The sequence below is a fragment of the Primulina tabacum genome, chromosome 4 (genome assembly GCF_025594145.1).
Source record: "Primulina tabacum isolate GXHZ01 chromosome 4, ASM2559414v2, whole genome shotgun sequence".
NCBI lineage: Eukaryota > Viridiplantae > Streptophyta > Magnoliopsida > Lamiales > Gesneriaceae > Primulina > Primulina tabacum.
The window spans coordinates 10,844,862-10,867,406 of NC_134553.1; the positions used below are offsets into that span (position 1 = coordinate 10,844,862).

Below are 22,545 nucleotides of genomic sequence, written 5' to 3' on the forward strand. Positions count from 1 at the left end.
TCGAATCATGGTAAGAGCGTCTAATAGCATCGCCCCATGATTTCCTAGTTATCACTGATAGTGCCTGCAGGAACCAGTTGTTATGATTAACGTACAGTACAGTACCTTTAAATCATATATCCGGATCGAATCTGCCATCATTAGTTCATCGAGGGTTGCATATTAGATTCGATAGTTATGTGATACATTCAATTTATATTGTGTCATCGCATACGCAATTAGAGAACTCTTTCCCTAATAAATATCTCACACTCTGGCCAGAGATTTCATGCACTATTATTTCGTTAGATCACATAGGATATCCACATCAGTAGGTGAGCGATGAATTCTCGACTACAATATACTAGCTCCTACACACTTAGCAATTGCATCCAACCTCGCCATCTTGTGACCCTCCTGGATTCGGTAAACGAGTCAAAGTACAATCCTAGTATGTAGAGCCTCGGTGTTGTCTCGGGTCGTAAAGACTAATGGTGTACAATCACAACCACGGACATTTCCTCTCGATGAATGATAACCACTTGAAATATCCGAGAGAGGGTTGTTCGGTATAATCATCATATGATTACTCATCTACATGTTTGGACATCTCTATGCCCTTACCAAGAAATATGGTACACAACATCATAGATGCTAGTCTCAAACTCAAGCGGTCTTTATCCTTGTTTTAGGCATCTTAATTGACTAGGAGCTAATTTAGATTATACAATTTTTACAAATAAGTTTCAATATTAAAGTACGATACATTTGAAATAAAGTATAATCAAGAACTTTATCTATGTTGATCACATGGGTATACAGATAAAGTAAAATGAAACCATGAAAAGTTAAATTATATTAAAATAAAGATTGTTTATTATACTTGGGTCAATAAATCCTCTATCCAACAGTTGACTTACAAGACATCTACTATAACAACTTCTAATGTTATTTGTGTGATGGGACTTTGTAATGGTTGAATATTTTGATGGGAAGTTTAAAATATTTGGAGTTAAAAACAAAATTTTTCTTAAAATTCAGTCTTATTTTGAGTTGCAAGTTCCGAATTTTTCTAGTGTTTTTTTCCTAGACTTGGGTTGTTACAATTGATATCAAAGAAAGATCGTGGAGGATAAGTGTCTAGTATTGGATTGCAAAAAAAACTCGAATGATAAGGCTCCAAGTCTGTAAGTTTACTGTTTACTATTTTTATAAATGTTTATTTTTTCAATTATTGATGTGTAAACATTATGTTTTCAAGCTAGTAACATGTTGGGTTGGGTTGGGTCGGGTTTACGTGTAAAGGTTATGGTCGGAGGACCTCTCAGCAGGAAAGCTAGGTTTAAATCGTTATGATTTTTATTTGCAAAAATGTGCTTGGAATTACATTCTTACATGCCTTTGTGTGTCTACATGTAAAACCTGCAAATTTCAAATCGGTGTAATATTTATGCACTCGAAATTTTGTACTAGATTATCAAAGATTGTATTTAATATTATCAAGATTATATAAAGTGGTGTGAGATAATTCAATCTTTGTGTACAATTATCCAATGAGTTCAAAATTTAAGATGATAATATGCCTATATTTTATTTTTGATATATATAAATAGGCCATGATCTAAGAACTTAAATTAAGAGATACTGAATAAATACAATTATGTATATATGTCATTCGAAAATTTGGGTGTATAATTTCGAAATTTGAGAAATAAAATACATGATAAAGATAATGATAAGAGATAATGATTATATACGTGTATGTTTGGATAAAGACAATGAGATAGATAAGAGATGATAATCTATCATAAATTCAAAATTTAATTCATAATTTTAAACGAAAATATAATGCACGATTTGGATAGCAGCCACCCTTTATAAATAGGATAAGCTCTCATTCAAAATTTACACGTCATATTACACTCAAATTTTCGAATTTCGCTCTCCATATTTAAAAAATCATCTTCTAAGTTCTGCTGCAGTCATCAAAATTTTGTCCAAATTCGAAAAATATCTTCATCGCTCATATCCTTGGAATCCAATCTCCACCGTTCAAAGTATGTATTCATATGTTTTGAATAACACATCCAAAATTCAGCCAAATCCAACGATTGTTTTTTGTATATAGCCTTTGCAAAAAACTGCTCAAATTCTAGGGTAGAACAATATACCTAGGGTTTTTCGTCCATAAACAGGTCAAAACGATTCCAAACTGATCTACACCGTTCATAATTTATTTGACGTAATTTTGAACGTACTGTAAAAGTTTAAGCCTGATCCAACGGTTCAACAAGGTGCAAAGGATTTTGCAAAATGACTGATTTTTTGGTCGATGTGCTGCTAAGTTTTTGAGGTGCTGTTTGCATGATTTTTATATGGTTTCGAATTATTCACGTTTTCTTCCAGATCTAAGATAAGTGTTCTTTTTTTTCAAGTATAATTTTGTTTATGAATTATTTCATTTTTCGAAAATACGGTCGAGTGCAATTCTTCTTCTACCATCTTCTTGATACGATTATCGTATGTTATGTTTTGGTACTGTGAGGATTAAACTAGATATGGATGAGTATCCCAATATGAGATATGTTTATGGCCCTTACACGGTGAGATTATAACCGTTATATGGCCTCGTCCCCTTATAGAAGTAAAAATTAAGGACTGATATCAGTAAACCATGGAAATATAGAGGAGCCTCAATGCCTTGGCCAAAATTATGCTTATGGTTATGATGATGACATGTTATAATAATAATGTTATGCATGATATGATTCAGGTCTTGTACAATTTACAAGATACGTAAGGGCATCCAATAGCACTTAGATATGGTACTTCTGGACCAAGAATAACTTCATCATCTTCACATGGACGTAATGGGTCTTTTTTCTATGTTTAATGATCTAACAACCATTGGAGTACTTAAAGGATTTGATTTATTCATATTAAAACGTTTAAGGATCTTTTCTGTATAATTTTACAGGTGAACAAATATTCCACATTCTTTTTGTTCAATTTGCAAACACAGACAATACTTTGTTTATCCAAGGTCCTTCATTTCAAATTCTTCCTTCAAGTACGACACAACTTCTTGAATTTCCTTATTTGTTCCAATGATGTTTAAATCATCAACATATACGACAATAATTACGCATCTGGATGTTGTTTTCTTAATGAAAACACAAAGGCAAACTGAATTGTTTACATATCCCTTTTTCATTAAGTGTTCACTTGAGCGTCGGAGGGGCTACACCAGGACACCCTCCTGGCCCCTTTCTAACGGTCTTATTCGTGATTTCAGGATCGGGACAATTTTGAAATCTGTGTCTGGACTAGTGACACTTACTGGAATCAGACCTTAAATTTCTCGTGAGTATCAAACTTGAATACATAAATAGTTTGCCAAACGATTATGAATGTAGACTGATGAGACATGATCGAGCCACTTTCAATATTTATTTTTCATGTTGCATGCAATCCTTGTTATTTAAATTATTTTAATAATGGAGTACGTTTATTAAATTTGAGAATGTGTGAATGCATGTCAATATATATATATATATATATATATATATATTATTTGTTATTTACGAGACAACTTTTTGAGTCTTTAGATTTATTAGTATTGATTAGTGTAGGTCATGAGGACCGAGCCGATGGAGCTGATCGAGGGAATTTGCTTCCAGTGCGAGCACTTACTCGAGTCTTTCTGTTTCCACACAAGTTTATGATATTTTCATCGAGTTCAAAATTTGATAAACTAGTTGCTAAATTTTGATATGATGGTTTGACCAAACTTCTCTTGGGTAATCGGTATTCTTGTATCCAAAATGCAGCGGAAGTTTCAAAAAATTTTAATTTGACATTCAAATATTATCTCGGATGCTCGTATGATTTAAACAAAACAAACATTCATAAGATGTTTGTAAATATACTTTTGGTGAATAAATCACTTGGCATCAACTATTCCGATATTAACGGATATAGCTTGTGTTGTATTTCCCTACCAATGTTCTTCAAAATCTCCTTCCTTCAATTCCCCTATCAATTCCACGACTAGATCGATTGTTCCTCTTCTAAACTGCACTAGAAATTTTAGAAGAAGTTTTTAACGTTGAGATCAATAAAATTTGACGGCTCAAACCCAAATTAATTTGAGTTCGCCGAAAATATGAGAGAATGGATGCTAAGTATTTTCTAAAAAACTTGTATGCTTTGGTGGCTAGGGTTTTTCAAAAGAATGAAAGGTTATGTCTAACCCAAAAAACTTGTATGCTTTGGTGGCTAGTTTAATTAATTAATATATATATATATATAAATTTAGGGCACATCAACTAAATTAAATGTTAATGGTCTCAGATAATTAATTTGAATAGTCAACTAGTTTAATTAATATATATATATATATATATATATAAATTTAGGGCACATCAATTAAATTAAATGTTAATGGTCTCACTTAATTAATTTGAATAGTCAACTAGTTTAATTAATTAATGTTTCAAAGTTCATTAAGAACTTTAATTAGTTTGTATATTGGACTTGTACTTCTACAACCCTATTAAACATACTCCCATTATATTTAATTTAATCTTTAATAAATTCAACATTTGAATTTAATATTTTAAAATTTCAATTTTTCAAAAATTCAACTCCTTGAATTTATTATCTCTAAATTTTAATTATTATAAATTCAACTCTTTGAATTTATTATCTCATAATTTTATATAAATTCAACTATTTAAATTTATTATCTCAACATGAACAAAAAAGTTCAGTACTTATGTGACCCTCAAAATTTCAGGGATACAACTAACTGTTGGTTCACAACTCTTTGTGATTCAGGACATTTTCTTTTATTTGTGCTTATTCTAATTTGCCACATTCTATATACCAACAATTGATCATGAGAATGTCAGAAATCATATTTTCGATTAAACCCATCGAATCATGGTAAGAGCGTCTAATAGCATCGCCCCATGATTTCCTAGTTATCACTGATAGTGCCTGCAGGAACCAGTTGTTATGATTAACGTACAGTACAGTACCTTTAAATCATATATCCGGATCGAATCTGCCATCATTAGTTCATCGAGGGTTGCATATTAGATTCGATAGTTATGTGATACATTCAATTTATATTGTGTCATCGCATACGCAATTAGAGAACTCTTTCCCTAATAAATATCTCACACTCTGGCCAGAGATTTCATGCACTATTATTTCGTTAGATCACATAGGATATCCACACCAGTAGGTGAGCGATGAATTCTCGACTACAATATACTAGCTCCTACACACTTAGCAATTGCATCCAACCTCGCCATCTTGTGACCCTTCTGGATTCGGTAAACGAGTCAAAGTACAATCCTAGTATGTAGAGCCTCGGTGTTGTCTCGGGTCGTAAAGACTAATGGTGTACAATCACAACCACGGACATTTCCTCTCGATGAATGATAACCACTTGAAATATCCGAGAGAGGGTTGTTCGGTATAATCATCATATGATTACTCATCTACATGTTTGGACATCTCTATGCCCTTATCAAGAAATATGGTACACAACATCATAGATTCTAGTCTCAAACTCAAGCGGTCTTTATCCTTGTTTTAGGCATCTTAATTGACTAGGAGCTAATTTAGATTATACAATGTTTACAAATAAGTTTCAATATTAAAGTACGATTCATTTGAATTAAAGTATAATCAAGAACTTTATCTATGTTGATCATATGGGTATACAGATAAAGTAAAATGAAACCATGAAAAGTTAAATTATATTAAAATAAAGATTGTTTATTATACTTGGGTCAATAAATCCTCTATCCAACAGTTGACTTACAAGACATCTACTATAACAACTTCTAATGTTATTTGTGTGATGGGACTTTGTAATGGTTGAATATTTTGATGGGAAGTTTAAAATATTTGGAGTTAAAAACAAAATTTTTCTTAAAATTCAGTCTTATTTTGAGTTGCAAGTTCCGAATTTTTCTAGTGTTTTTTTCCTAGACTTGGGTTGTTACAATTGATATCAAAGAAAGATCGTGGAGGATAAGCTCTCATTCAAAATTTACACGTCATATTACACTCAAATTTTCGAATTTCGCTCTCCATATTTAAAAAATCATCTTCTAAGTTCTGCTGCAGTCATCAAAATTTTGTCCAAATTCGAAAAATATCTTCATCGCTCATATCCTTGGAATCCAATCTCCACCGTTCAAAGTATGTATTCATATGTTTTGAATAACACATCCAAAATTCAGCCAAATCCAACGATTGTTTTTTGCATATAGCCTTTGCAAAAAACTGCTCAAATTCTAGGGTAGAACAATATACCTAGGGTTTTTCGTCCATAAACAGGTCAAAACGATTCCAAACTGATATACACCGTTCATAATTTATTTGACGTAATTTTGAACGTACTGTAAAAGTTTAAGCCTGATCCAACGGTTCAACAAGGTGCAAAGGATTTTGCAAAATGACTGATTTTCTGGTTGATGTGCTGCTAAGTTTTTGAGGTGCCGTTTGCATGATTTTTATATGGTTTCGAATTATTCACGTTTTCTTCCAGATCTAAGATAAGTGTTCTTTTTTTTCAAGTATAATTTTGTTTATGAATTATTTCATTTTTCGAAAATACGGTCGAGTGCAATTCTTCTTCTACCATCTTCTTGATACGATTATCGTATGTTATGTTTTGGTACTGTGAGGATTCAACTAGATATGGATGAGTATCCCAATATGAGATATGTTTATGGCCCTTACACGGTGAGATTATAACCGTTATATGGCCTCGTCCCCTTATAGAAGTAAAAATTAAGGACTGATATCAGTAAACCATGGAAATATAGAGGAGCCTCAATGCCTTGGCCAAAATTATGCTTATGGTTATGATGATGACATGTTATAATAATAATGTTATGCATGATATGATTCAGGTCTTGTACAATTTACAAGATACGTAAGGGCACCAATAGCACTTAGATATGGTACTTCTGGACCAAGAATAACTTCATCATCTTCACATGGACGTAATGGGTCTTTTTTCTATGTTTAATGATCTAACAACCATTGGAGTACTTAAAGGATTTGATTTATTCATATTAAAACGTTTAAGGATCTTTTCTGTATAATTTTACTGGTGAACAAATATTCCACATTCTTTTTGTTCAATTTGCAAACACAGACAATACTTTGTTTATCCAAGGTCCTTCATTTCAAATTCTTCCTTCAAGTACGACACAACTTCTTGAATTTCCTTATTTGTTCCAATGATATTTAAATCATCAACATATACGACAATAATTACGCATCTGGATGTTGTTTTCTTAATGAAAACACAAAGGCAAACTGAATTGTTTACATATCCCTTTTTCATTAAGTGTTCACTTAGCCGATTATACCACATTCGACCAGATTGCTTTAACCCATATAATGATCTTTGCAATTTCACATAATAACATTCTCGGGCTTTTGAACTTTGTATTTCAGGCATCTTAAATCTTTTAGGGATTTCGTATATATATATATATATATATATATATATATATATATATATATATATATTACTATTGAGAGATCTGTATAATTAAGCTGTGAAAACATACATAAGACGCATTTCAAAATTTTCAGATACCGCCAAACTAATCAAATACCGAAACGTATTGCATCTATAACAGAAGAATATGTTTCTTCATAATAAATTCCAGGCCTTTGAGAAAAATCATGTGCCACAAGTCGACCTTAATTTATATCTTACTATTTCATTTTTCTCATTTCGGTTTCGAATAAAGACCCATTTATACCTAACAGGTTTTAAACCTTCAGGTGTAAGGACTATAGGCCAAAAACGTTACATTTATTTACCGAATCCAATTCAATCTGGATCGCATCTTTCCATTTTATCTAGTTCTATCGATTTTTACATTCACCGAAAGATTTTGGTTTTTGATCTTCATTGTCATTTATGATGTCAAATACCACATTATAAGAAAAGATCTAATCAATTTCTTTTATATCTTTTCGGTTCCATTTTTTCTAGTTTTAATATAATTGATAGAGATTTCACGATTCTCATCAGTTTGTGGTTCTGACGGAACATTTTTATCATCATGTATTTCTACCGGAATATCATTCTCTATTTTGTGATCATCGTGTTTCTCTATGCTTTTTTTTCGAGGATTTTTTTCCTTAGAACCGATTGGCCTTCCATGCTTCAAGCGTTTAATGACATCATGAGTGTCTTCAATTTGTTTCTTTGGAATTTCAATTCGAGCAGGGACATTTACAGCATATATATATGATTTAGTGACCCTTTTTGTATATGCAAATGCAGCTGGCATTCGATTTGCTATTCTTTATAATTGCACAATTTTCTGTACATCTTTTTCACATTGTTTAGTTCATGGATCCAGATGTAACAATGATGGTGTATACCATGTAATTTTCTTTTCGATATGTTTCTTTTTCTCCCCCTAACATTTGGAAGAATTTCTCATTAAAATGACAATCAGCAAAATGTGCTATAAACACGTTGCCTGTCTAAGGCTCAAGATATCTAATCATTGATGGGCTATCATACAACATAAATTTCGATTTTCTTTGAGGTCCCATTTTTGTTCGTTGAGGCGGTGCAATAGGCACGTGTACCATACATCCAAAAATTCTCAAATGAGAAATGTCTGGTTCTTTACCAAAGGCAAGCTGCAATGGATAATATTTATGATATGTACTTGTTCTGATGCGAATTAATGCAGCAGCATGTAAAATTTCATGTCCCCATATAGAAAAATGGAGTTTTGTTTTCATAATAATTGGTCTAGCAATCAGTTGTAGACATTTAATCAATGATTCAGCTAATCCATTTTGTGTATGTGCATGAGTAACATGATGCTCAACAGTGATTCCCATTGACATACTATAATCATTGAAAATTTGGGAAGTAAATTCACCAGCATTATCAAGTCTAATTTTCTTAATTGTATGATCGAGAAATTGATTCCACAATTTTATTATTTGAGCAAGTATCTTACAAATGCCATGTTCCGAGTTGATAATAAAAATACATGTGACCATCTGCTGGAGGCATCGATCAATACCATAAAACATCTAAATGGTCCACATGGCGGATGAATTGGCCCACGAATATCACATTGAATACGTTTAAAAAATATAGGTGATTCAGTTTGGATTTTAGCTGGTGATGGTCTTATAATAAGTTTTCTAAGAGAACATACTTTGCATTGAAACTTATTATTTTGAAAGATCTTCAGGTCTTTCAGCGGATGACCATGTGTATTTTTTATAATTTTTTGCATCGTTGTTGAACCAGGATGTCCTAATCGATCATGCCAATTAAACAGTATTGAAGAATTATCAACTACCATATTTGATTCAGTTGGACTTATATATGTATAATGCAATTCAGTAGGGAATATTGGCAGTTTTTAACTACATATTTCTTTCCTGATTTATATGTGGTAAGATACATATATTTCTCATTTCCTTCATTTATTGTTTGAGTATCATACCCATGGGAATATATGTCATTAAAACTCAACAAATTTTTTTTATTGTGGTGAATATAAAGCATCATTTATCAGAAATTTTGTACCATTAGGTAACAAAAAATGTGCTTTACCACAACTTTTTATCAAGTCTACAGGACCTGATATTGTATTAACCATTGTTTTTGTTTGTTTTAGTTCCAAGAAATATATTTATCTCGGAGAATAGTGTGCGTTGTACCACTATCAAGTATGCAAACTTCCATGGGATTAGTTCCTTGTTTAGCTTTATTCATAGCAGTTTTTATATTTGAACTTCAAAAAAATATGTAATGAAAAAAATTACTGACAATAAATATTTAATTTTTAGAAAAATATTAGGCATATTATAGTTATACAATAAAAAAATTAGCATATGAGAACATAAAAAATAAAATATTTTACATTTCAGTTCCACCAATATATTGATCATTTTCAGATAAATCATTCAGAAAATCTGCAGCATCAAAATGAGTTGAATCACTCAAACGACCACTGTGTTCAGTGAATTTGGTCTCTTTTTTCTTTCTCCTTTATCGATTCTTTATAGAGCTTACAAAGGTGTTCGAGGGCTCAACAAATACGAGACCAATGTCCTGGAGTACTGCATCTAAAACAAGAACTTTCAAATCGTTTTGAGTGATTTTCATTAACACTCATGTTCTCATGATGCCTTTTCAGTGGGTGGTTCGTGACGTCCTTTTGAGATGAGTTATAGAAATAACTATCTCGATTGTTTTCAAAACCACGGCCGCGACCCCGACCACGACCACGACCACGTCCACGTCCCCGTCCACGTCCACGACCACGATCACGACTACGACCACGACTTCGACCAAAACCTTGTCTCTAAATTTGATTTTGGTTTCCAGGTTTAAATCCATTTTTACTTACAGCATTTAATTCTGGAAATGTTGTTGATCCAGTGGGTCGGGACTGATGATTTCTCATTAGCAGCTCGTTGTTCTTTTCCGCCACAAGAAGACATGCGATAAATTCATAATATCTCGCAAATCCACGTACTCTATATTGTTGCTGTAGAGTTATATTTGATGCGTGAAAAGTGAAAAATATGTTCTCAAGCATTTTCGATTCCGTAACCTCATATCCACAAAATTTTAATTGCGATATTATTCGATACATCGCCAAATTGTAACCACTGACTTTCTTAAAATCTTGGAATCTTAATGTATTCAATTCATCACGGGCGGTCGGAGGTATAACTTTCCTTATATGTTCAAATCTTTCTTTTAATCATTTCCATAAAACCATGTGATCTTTTTCAATGAGATATTCATATTTTAATCCTTCATCAAAGTGTCGACACAAAAATATTATAGCTCTTGTTTTTTCTTGTGATGTTGAGATACCATTTTCTTTAATGGTCTTACTTAGACCCAATGACTCAAGATGCATTTCTACATCGAGAGTCCATGGCATATAATTTTTTCCCGTAATGTCGATCGCAACAAATTTGAGTTTAGCCAAGTTTGACATGGTGGTACTAGAAAAATAACAATGCATTTTATTAGTTAAGTTCTAAATCTATTAATATGACAATAAAAAGTAACGGATAAATTATTAGTACAAGCATTCTTAAAAATAAAGAAAAAGCACGATGCAGATATTTTCCAATAAATACAAGAGTAGTGAGTATAATAACCAAAATAATTATACAAAATAACCTTTAAAGAACCATCTTCTTCTTCTTCGAAAATCTTGATGAAGAAATTTTTGAGGGATGAAGGTAAGTTTGAAATGATTGAATGTGTTTGTAAAGTCATATTTATAGGGTAAAAACTAGCCGTTTATGACTGTTACAAAATCTTAAAAAATAAATATATGTATATGTAAATTTTATGATAATAATATGATGTATATAATGTTAATCATTTTTAAATAATTATGTATGTCATATCAAAATATTAGAATGAGGTGTCAGGGACTCATTTTATATAATATTGTGACATTATACAAATATATATATAATTATTATATAACATAATAAAAATATATAAACAGTGAAATGATCACATCACGTTATCATAATGAGGTGTCATAGACTCCTTTTATATAATAACATGATATTATTCAAATATATATATACAATAAATAAACAGTAACACAATAAAGTTATATAAGCAGTGTAATAATATAATCAAATCACGTTATTATAATGAGGTGTCATATACTCCTTTTATATAATAACATGATATTATGTATTAAATATATACACAGTAAAAATAAATAAATAGTAAAATAAATATTCGTACATTTTTCTTGTGTTTTGGAGCTTGGAAACTATGGAGAATCGAACCTTCGAGTATCGTGCTAATAACATGTTAAAAATAAAAATTTACGGTAAAAAGTAAAAATTTCAAACTCACAAAATATATCAAACTACACACTTTATAAAATTTTCTCTATACTTAAATGTGATTTTCTTCACAACTTGAAAGACCTATTTATAGAATTTCTTTGGAAATAATCCAAAAATAAATACATCATTATATACATCATCATACACTAATTTTCAACTCTTATTTTCAACATTCAAATATTTGAACTCATATTTTTCAACATCACTTATAATATATAAATAATTATATTTTGATTTTTCCATTTAAAAAAAAAAACAGTATTCGACTCGATCACTGATATGAACCTGAATGGGCGTGGCGTTGATGCGATCATGGTAGGCCAAGCTCCGAGGAAAGCATGAGATCCATTAGAGTTGGCGGAGGCACCAATCACGAGAGGACGACTAAAGAAATTCAAAGAGGCACTAAAAGAAGTAATGAGCAATAAAGAAGGGCTTACGAGTAAGGTGCAAAGTTCCGAAGGGTTCGTGATGCAGGGGAGTACGTTTGGGGACCAAAGGAACATTATTCAAGCAATAATTGAGGAAGATCCCTGAATGCCATTATCTTTCAAAGAAGTAAAACTTCAGAGTGTACACGGACCCCACCCCGGACCTGTACCCGGGGTCCGTGTCAATTATCCTCGAAAATGAGAATTAAAGTGCCTACACGGACCCCACTCCGGACCCATACACGGGATCCGTGTCCTTTGATATATTTGGCAGAAAAAACTCGATTTTTACTTTATTTTATGCATTAGATAATTTAGAAAGTTATCTTTTCATATTTTTTGATTTTATATGTATATTTGGGAGAATTTTGAACATTTTTTAGATAGATTGATTGACTAGAATTTTTGTTCTTGAGTTTTCTCTCAGATAACTAAAACCTTTTTGCTATGTTATCAAAAATCAAACTTATCAAAGTTAATGCTTTGTGGTGTTTGTCGATAGTTCTTGTGCGGATTGTCATAGGCTTGTTCTTTGAAGGTTTGTTCGAGTTTTCGATTGTTTCTTTGTGATTATTTGTTGCTAAACTTTTTAGAGATGAAAATCACGCACACACTTGATTCAAAAGATCGGGACACAATACGAATCCTTTTAACATTATTGAATTGAGGGCGCGGTTCGAAATAATCGTGTTTGCTATTCATTCGTACGAGGATTCATATCATTTGGTATCAGAGCTTTGATTCATTGAATTCAAGTAAGTTTATCTTGTTCTTAAATTTTCAGATCTGTGTTATCCTTTCGTTTGTTTGTCAGATCTGTGTCATTCTATCGTTCTTCGTTTTTTTCGTGAATATGTGATTCTCGAAATTTTGTGATTCTTTTTTTTTTGGGGATTTTTGAGTAGCACGCAAAAAAAAATTACAAAAAATCCGAAAATTCACCATTATTTTTTTTTTGGCATTTTGTTCTATTTCCTTTGGAGATTCATATTCAATTGTATCTCACAGTAAAAAAAAATTCAATATATTCAAATTGCTTGTCTACGCAGTCTAAGTGAGTCGATCGCAATTGTTCAAAAGTTGAACTTGATTGTTTGATATATCCAAATCCGAAGCTTGAGCACACTTTTGAGAGAACTATCAAATTCAAGTGACAATACTTGAGTGCGAGCGTTATTTCTTTGGAGTGACTGGTGAGTATTTGTTGTGAGCAAAAAAAATAAGAGAGGAGAGACGATCGACTTTTTCTTTGGAGTGACCGTGAGCATTTGGGTGAGGAATATATTTTATTTCCACTAACATTTTCTTGCAGGTACAAGTCCGAAAGTAAAATGGAGAGGGAGATATGAGATAGTTCGAACCAGGGGTTATCTAAGACTCAAATGGAGGCGTTGTTTGGACACTTCACTAGGATGATGAGGGTTGAGTTGGAGCCGTTACATGATAGGATGAGTAGGCTTGAAGTTAGTACTAGCGGAGATAAATCTAAGCCTAAAGATTTGGGTAGAGGAGAAGAAGAGGAAGAATATGATTTGGGAGGAGAAGAGGAGAGCCAAAATGAGAATTGGGGTAGGACCGGAAGAGGTAGAGGAGTTGGTAGAGGAAAAATATAAGCCGAACGGGGTAGGTACAATGATGGGAATATGGAAGATGGTAACATGGATAGCATTAAGATGAAGATTCCATCGTTCCATGGGAAATCTGACCCGGAGGCATATTTAGAATGGGAGAAGCGAGTTGAGTTTGTTTTCGATTGTCACCAATACTCCGAACTCAAAAGGATTAGGTTGGCAGTGGTTGAGTTTGTAGATTATGCACTTATTTGGTGGGATCAATTAGTGACCACTAAGAGAAGATGCAATGAGAGACCTATAGAAACTTGGGATGAGATGAAGAGAGTCATGAGAAAGAGGTTTGTGCACAACCATTACAATAGGGAGATGTTTAAAAAGTTGCAAAACTTGAAGCAGGGTACGAGGAGTGTTGAGGACTATTATAAGGAGTTAGAAGTAGTCATGATCAGGACCAATATAGAGGAGGATATTGAGGCAATGATGGCACGTTTTCTTTGTGGCTTGAACAGGAAAATTCAAGATCAAGTGGAGCTTAGACACTACTTGGATCTAGACGAGATGATGCAAATGACCATAAAGGTGGAGCAACAAATAAAGAGGAGAGGAGTTGGCCGCGCCACCCAAGTGGGGAGTGTATCAACGTCTTGGCAATCCAACATTACACGTGAAGGCGGCACGGTGGTGGTCAAGCCCAAAGCGGAAGTTAAGCAAGAGACACCTAAACAAGGAGTGCAAGGTAAATCTGAAATTCTTATTAATCGTTCTAGAGATATCAAGTGTTTTAGGTGTCAAAGAGTTAGCCATATCGCTAGCCAATGTCCTAACAAGAGGGTAATAATAATGAATAATTATGGAGATTATGAATCTCAAAGTGATTGTGATGATGATGGTGATGATGATAACATGCCTGAGTTGGAAGATCCAGTTGAGGGATATGAAGCGGTTGTAGGTAAAGCGTTGGTGACTAGGCGTATCATGAGTTCCCAAGTCAAGGAGGAGGAGATCAATCAAAGGGGGAGCTTGTTCCATACTAGGTGCTTTGTAAACAAAAAGTTTTGCAATGTTATCATAGATGGGGGGAGTTGTACCAATGTAGCTAGTTGTGAGATGGTGGAGAAGTTGAATCTGCCTACTTTAAAAAATCCTCAACCATATAGACTACAATGGTCAAATGACTGTGCAGAAGTGAAAGTAAACAAGCAAGTTTTGGTGTCCCTTTCTATTGGTAAGTATGTTGATGAGGTATTGTGTGATGTGGTGCCAATGCATGCTTGTCATATCTTGTTTGGGTAGACCTTGGCAATATGATAGGAAAGTGACACATGATGGTTTCAAGAATAGGTACTCATTTTTCTTAAACAAAGAACCGATTGTATTACTTCTCTTGTCCCCAAAACAAATATTGGAGGACCAATTAAAGAAAAGAAAAAGTGATGAGGCCGAAAAAAAGAGTGTTAAAAAAAGTGAGATGGCCTTAGAAAAAGAAAAAGAAATGATCGAAAGAAAAGTGAACAAAAGAGTGAGATGACCATAGAAAGAAAAAAAGCAGAAAATGAAGAGATGAAAGAAAAGAAAAAGAGGCCAAAGAAAAGAAAAATAAAAATAATTTGATAGCATGAAAGAGTGAATTTGAGAGTTTTTTACTTTTGCATAAACCCTTTCATGTACCTTTGTACAAAGTGGTTTGTTCTCATTGTGATGATATAGCCGGTTCAATCCCGAGCATTGTTATTTCTTATTTGCAGGATCTTGGAGTTATCATGACAAGGAGACAAGTGAGTCTTGTTGAAGGGACTCGAGAATACAAGTGCAATCGCGATGAGGTAAGGTTAGTTGTCAACACTACAACTATGAGGTATGACTTTCTTCATTACCTTAAAGTTGTGTTGTTTTATTTTCAAGAATTTGTAGAACGGGTTGCAATTTTGGTTTTTAAGGGATCGGGTGTCAGTTTGTCTTTATTCCTTGATTGTTATGGATTTGAGACTATTGATGAAATGCATGTACCTATTATGAACTTTGATTTCTCACGAGTTACTAAGTTAGTGGGATTTGTTTGCTACAAGAGTTCACTTGCATTAGACTTAAATTCTTGTGATGAATTAAATGATTGCATGGATAGTACATGTAGTGTGTCCTATTGGCATGAGTTATATTTGTTTGGTGATCTTGTTGAAAGGTTCATTGTTGGACATGATAATTACTTTGTTCATGTTGAGTATATGTTTAAAGAGAAAAAAATTGACATTTTATATTCATTGCTTGAGTTACGTGCTAGTGAGGCATATTGTTGCGACTTTATCCTTGATATAATACATGATTATTTGTGTTAGTTGCATATGAAGCGACATGTTGAGTGTGATTGTGATATATGCATTGCATACGGAAGAATGACATGTCGAGTGTACTTATATGTCGTGCATCAATTATATCTTATTCCTAGAGAGCTATGGTCGTACATGTGTATGAATTTTATCTTGGTGTTAACTAGGTCTCAGAAGGGGAGGAATTTGATATTCATCATACTTAATGATATTTTATCATATGGTATCATTAGCTATTTGGTATGTGGTGAGGATAATGAGTTTATAGAAAGGCAACGGTGATGTCGGGACTTCTAGTGCTGATGGAGCGAGCAAATGATAGCATCTACAAACTTGAGTTGAAAGGTAAGCATGTTGATAATTTAATTCTTTTTATTACTGACGTGCTTCATTTTTGCGTAGGTAGACAAGATTTCAGGACAAATCCTTTTGAAGAAGGGGAGTATGATATGAACCTGAATGGGCGTGGCGTTGATGCGATCATGTTAGGCCAAGCTCCGAGGAAAGCATGGGATCCATTAGAGTTGCCGGAGGGACCAATCACAAGAGGACGACTAAAGAAATTCAAAGAGGCACTACAAGGAGTAATGAGCAATAAAGAAGGGCTTACGAGTAAGGTGCAAAGTTCTGAAGGGTTCGTGATGCAGGGGAGTACAGTTTGGGGACCAAAGGAACATTATTCAAGCAATAATTGAGGAAGATCCCCGAATACCATTATCTTTCAAAGAAGGAAAACGTCAGAGTGTACACGAACCCCACCCCGGACCTGTACCCGGGGTCCGTGTCAATTATCCTCGAAAATGAGAATTAAAGTGCCTACACGGACCCCACTCCGGACCCATACACGGGTCCGTGTCCTTTGATATATTTGGCGGAAAAAACTCGACTTTTACCTTATTTTATGCATTAGATAATTTAGGAATTTATATTTTAATATCTTTTGATTTGATATGTATATTTGGGAGAATTTTGAAAATTTTTTAGATAGATTGATTGACTAGAATTTTTGTTCTTGAGTTTTCTCTCAAACAACTAAAAGCTTTTTGTTTTGTTATCAAAAATCAAACTTATCAAAGTTTATGCTTTGTGGCGTTTGTCGATCGTTCTTGTGCGGATTGTCATAGGCTTGCTCTTTGAAGGTTCGTTCGGGTTTTCGATTGTTTTCTTTGTGATTATTTGTTGCTAAATTTTTTATAATTTAGAGGTGAAATTCACGCACACACTTGATTTAAAAGATCGGGACACAACACGAATCCTTTTAACGTTATTAAATTGAGGGCGCGGTTCGAAATAATGGTGTTTGTTATTCGTTCGTACGAGGATTTATATCAATCACTCACTGTTATTTTTGTTTGCCACGAAAAATACGACGAGATGCTTTAGCTATATGCTACGAAATTGAGGAGAGCATAGAGAGTTTGTGTGTATTTAAAATTCCAACACTGAGGAGATAATTTATCATGGTGAGATTAATGCCCCAGTAGTTAGCCCATTATTAGCCTCCATATATAACCAACGAATCAATTGGAACAACAGTTTGTTAAGCAACTTTAAAAATTAGAAAGAACAAGACAAGGAAGAAGGATGTGATTGAGGTTGTCAAAAGGCTAATAAAAATATTGATCACAAGTATTAAATCCATTTTAAACACGACTTTTCTAAACTTTTTGCATACTGAAATTTCAATAGTTAATTTGATGTCAAAATCAAAATATAATTTATTGAGTGATTGTGGTGCGTTCTACGCATAAACGTTACCAATAGTACGTTGAGCTTTTACAATTTATTGTTTCAGAAGGAAAAATGATAGTTTATTGAGTGGGCAGCCGGACAAATTTATTGATGTCCTTGTCTGATTGTGAATGGGCGGCGCCAAATGATAGAGAATGCTCGGAATATTTGAAATAAGTTGTGTCAAGCTTGATTTTAACTTGATCGGGCTAGAATTTAAGCTCGGACGTAGTGATGGAAATGAAGCGGTGCTAGAGGGATTTGTCATCAACATCTCTGTTTCTGAATTTCATCTCACCTTCATACTCGTTCTGATATCTGTTTTTAGGGTTCGAGGCGGGAATCACCATCTCTGTTTCAAAAATATTAATAAGATAAGACGGGAGTGGATACGAGATTCCCCAAACAAAACTTATTATTATCTATTACTATTAGCGATAATATTATTAATATATTATTATTATTACTAATATTGTAAAAAAAATTTAATATTATATTATTAATACTGATATTATTATTAATATTATTTTCGAGCAGGTTCGGGGATGAGGATAATATCTTCATACCCATCCCAAACTATTTCTAGGATTTTAAAAAATTTTCGAACCCGAACCTAAAAAATCGAGGATCCCACTCTCGGTTTTGATTTTTTCCTTGTGGGAAAAATTGTTATCCGCATGCATCTAGTAAAAAATTAAGGGAACTTGTCCAATTTTGGTCCATACAAATTTTCAGAGTTTGTTATTAGTACATTAATTTTTAATTTTTGACTATTTTGATACAAATGGTAACGTAATATCTGGCAAGTCAATAATTTTTTATGTCGTGTTGGCATTTTCTATGAAACGTCCACATTTTTCACTATCATATCAGCAATTTGACCAAAAATAGATGAATTAGTGTACTAAAACTAAAATTTGAAAACGTGAAGGGTTCACAACTCTTGATTATTATTATTATTAATATTATTATTTCGACGCATATTAGTTGTCGGATTAGGTGTGATTAATCATATAATAACATGTTATAATTAACTAAAAATGGTCGGTAATAACGAACGTTTTTTTTGAATAATCAGTTTGGTCGGCTATCAAAATCCCCACTCCACAAATATTATTGGCCAGACGGACAGAAATGCCACGTGTCGCCTTGCTAGGCAATTGGAGGCGCCTCTCTTTGATAGTTATTGCAAGTCAAATAATTCAACAAAAGCTTTAGTACATAGTGTGAGGTCATTTTTTATTTTTAGAAAAAAAAATTAAAACATCTAATTTAATTGTTTGAAATCTGTTAACTTTTTCTGATATATCGAATTTTTGTGCGCTTCACTCATTTTTCGAGGAAAGTTATCAAAAATCGTATTTGTAAGTTATTAGTATGTGTACAATTTTTATATTTTAGTTGGTCAAATTTTGGTGTTAGTATAATTAATTTCTTCTTTTTACTTATAATCAAATTATCGCCAATTTTTTAATATGGAAAAGAAAATATGTCTCTGGAGTATCCAACACTATAAATTAGATCAAAATTCTCCTAATTAGATTATCAAAACCCGCAAATTTACCAGACGGTTTTCGGAAATTTTCCTATTTTACTCTATATTTTGATTTGGGTTTTCGTACTTTTTTCTAAAAAAAAAAAAAAGAACTTATAAATTTGCGTCAATTTTGTGTAAAAATATATAGGGTACATTATTTTAAAAGGCTTACCAACTCCCTAATTGGATGCAATTATATCATGAACTCTTTTAGCTAAATTTTTTTAGCTAAAAGAACTCATTCTAAATTTAATTTTACGCGTATATATAATATTCTGAATAGATAATTTATAATATTTATATTATATAATCCATTATATTAGTTTAATATTTAAAAATTAAAAAAAATATTTTATACGACAGGTATCAAGATGTCGGTGAGTTTTAGTGAAGAACATTGTTTGACCAAATTGTTGGAGCACTAATATCTACCACTATATAAGAAGGTATGTGAGCCAATATGCATGGAGAAGCAAAACAAATACGAAAAACTTATTGAGTAATTAAACTTCAACACATAAAAATATATACATAAAAGTCTCAATGCCGATTACAAGAATATCGATCGGAACACCGGCGGAGGCCAGCAAACCGGATGCCATCAAGGCCGCCGTGGCTGAGTTTATTTCGATGCTCATTTTCGTTTTCGCCGGTGAAGGCTCCGGCATGGCATTTGGTAACATCTTTTATCACATTAACTGATTTAATTCATATATTTTATTTGTAATTTTCTTTTAAATTATTATTGTTTTAATCTCAATAAATCATTTACTATTCTAATAAAACTCATTTGTATTACTGGACATATCATATCATATTTTTTCACATGAAAAATCGATTGTGTCACAATTTTATCTCATCGACTAAATTTTTGTCTCAATCTTGTCTCCACAGCAAAGCTAACTAATGGCGGAGGAAGTACGCCTGCTGGCCTGATCGCGGCGGCCATAGCCCACGCGTTCGCGCTCTTTGTGGCGGTTTCCGTGGGTGCCAACGTCTCCGGCGGTCATGTAAATCCAGCTGTCACCTTTGGTGCCTTTGTGGGGGGTCATATTACACTTTTCAGGAGCATTTTATATTGGATTGCACAGTTGCTTGGAGCTGTTGTCGCATGCTTGCTTCTAAAGCTCTCTACTGGTGGACTGGTAATTAAAGTTATAAACTAATTAAATCAATTTAATAGTAATTAAAACCATTCTACAGCTTGTTTCAAGGAAATAAAATAAAATTGATTTTTTTTAAAAAAAAAAACATTAATATTCTTATCATTAAAAGATATTAAATTTCAAAAATTTAGAAAAAGACCAAAATGACAAAACAAATTTTTTTAAAACTTTTTTAGGAGACTCGGGATTAAAAAAAAATTGTATATTTGTGGGAAGAAACTTAAATTTTAGAAAGTAAAAATAAAAATTTATCATCGTTGACCTAAAGAATTTACCACCATTCCCAATATGTTGACCCGCGACAAAAATGATTATCCAAACTAACTGTATGATATTTTATTTTATAAAGTCATAAATTGCCAATATATTTTTCTAATAAATTGGTATTACATGTACTATTAATACATTTAATTTTTTTTGCACTTGATATATGTAATTACACTAAATTTTTGTATTTAAATTAACTTATTTATAATATTTATTTTCCTCATTAAATATTATATTTGAGTTTTTCTTTAATAAAGATCAAAATAGTTACTCTGCTGTGAATAATATACTATAGATAGGCTAATGCACATTTATTCAACAAAACAGAGTTGAGATATATTGGTAATCTATATTCGAATATTACAATGGCACAGGAAACATCGGCGTTCGCCCTATCATCGGGAGTGTCGGTGTGGAATGCTCTCTTATTCGAAATCGTGATGACTTTCGGCCTAGTCTACACAGTTTATGCCACTGCAGTGGATCCGAAGAAAGGTGAGATAGGGATCATAGCCCCTATTGCCATTGGCTTCATAGTTGGTGCTAACATCCTAGCCGGCGGTGCCTTTGATGGGGCATCAATGAATCCGGCAGTGTCGTTTGGCCCGGCAGTGGTTAGCTGGACATGGGAGAACCACTGGGTCTACTGGCTCGGCCCATTCGTCGGTGCTGGTGTTGCCGCCCTCATATACGAGGTCCTTTTCATTAATCAGGGTGGTCATGAACGACTTCCAACTGTGGATTATTGAAGGGTTTGCCTTGAAAGGTTTAAATTTGGTCATTTTGTTCAGAATCTTGGGTCAAGTTCTATTGTGGTGGTGTTTAATTGTCTTTGTGATAAGAGATGTTGAATTGTGTCTTTGTTGTGGATCAATTGTGTAATTCTCTCTCAATTTAATGTATGAAAATGTTTAAATATCAACTTTGTGGCTTGGATGGATGAATTTGGGCTGATTTGATATTGACAAATATAATATTTTGTTGAACCTGTGAAGATCAAAAATTATAACTCTCAAATGGGATTTTTCTTTTTTTGAAAAAACAAAAAGGAATAAAGAAAATTAAACACATTGGTGTGTGTCCGTGTGTGTGTGTGTGTGTGTGTGTGTATAAGCAAATTATCATTGTGTCATAGATGAGATTGAAGATCTCTGTGGTTTTTACCGAATGAATATTTTTTTCAAATAATCAGTTTCTCTGTTATATTATATTTGTGAATACTCACTTAAAAATACCAATGGAGTTTGTAAGAGATACATATTTTAAACTTTTATCCAAATTAAATAAATTAAATATAAGCTTTATTTTTATTTTAAATTGGATATGGTTATTTCGTCATTACAATGCTTGTTTCAGTTTGAAAATACATGTAAAATAATAGAGTAGTTTGTTTTTGCAACTTGAAATTCTCAAAATTCTATATACAGAGTTCAAATACAAGGGTTGTTATCATATTAACCGGACACCTTTTAGCAGACTTTCTTGACCATTTGAATCGACCTTGCGAGAGCTTTCAATATCTTTGAAAGTAGATAGGCTACTTTAAAAGAAATAAAAAGTTCACAACACTTGTATTATTTGTTATCGTAATTGTATAATTCGAGTTTTTTTTTT

At 32.8% G+C, this 22,545-nt stretch overlaps 1 protein-coding gene across 1 annotated transcript; it reads left to right on the forward strand.

The window, feature by feature from the left end:
* The first annotated feature begins 19,953 nt into the window (after positions 1 to 19,953).
* LOC142543070 (aquaporin TIP1-2-like) lies at positions 19,954 to 21,853 on the forward strand. Its single transcript, XM_075650074.1, has 3 exons — positions 19,954 to 20,174; positions 20,393 to 20,643; positions 21,306 to 21,853. The coding sequence occupies exons 1-3, from the start codon at positions 20,042 to 20,044 to the stop codon at positions 21,678 to 21,680; spliced, it is 759 nt and encodes a 252-aa protein (XP_075506189.1). The 5' UTR covers positions 19,954 to 20,041; the 3' UTR covers positions 21,681 to 21,853.
* Positions 21,854 to 22,545: the final 692 nt, after the last annotated feature.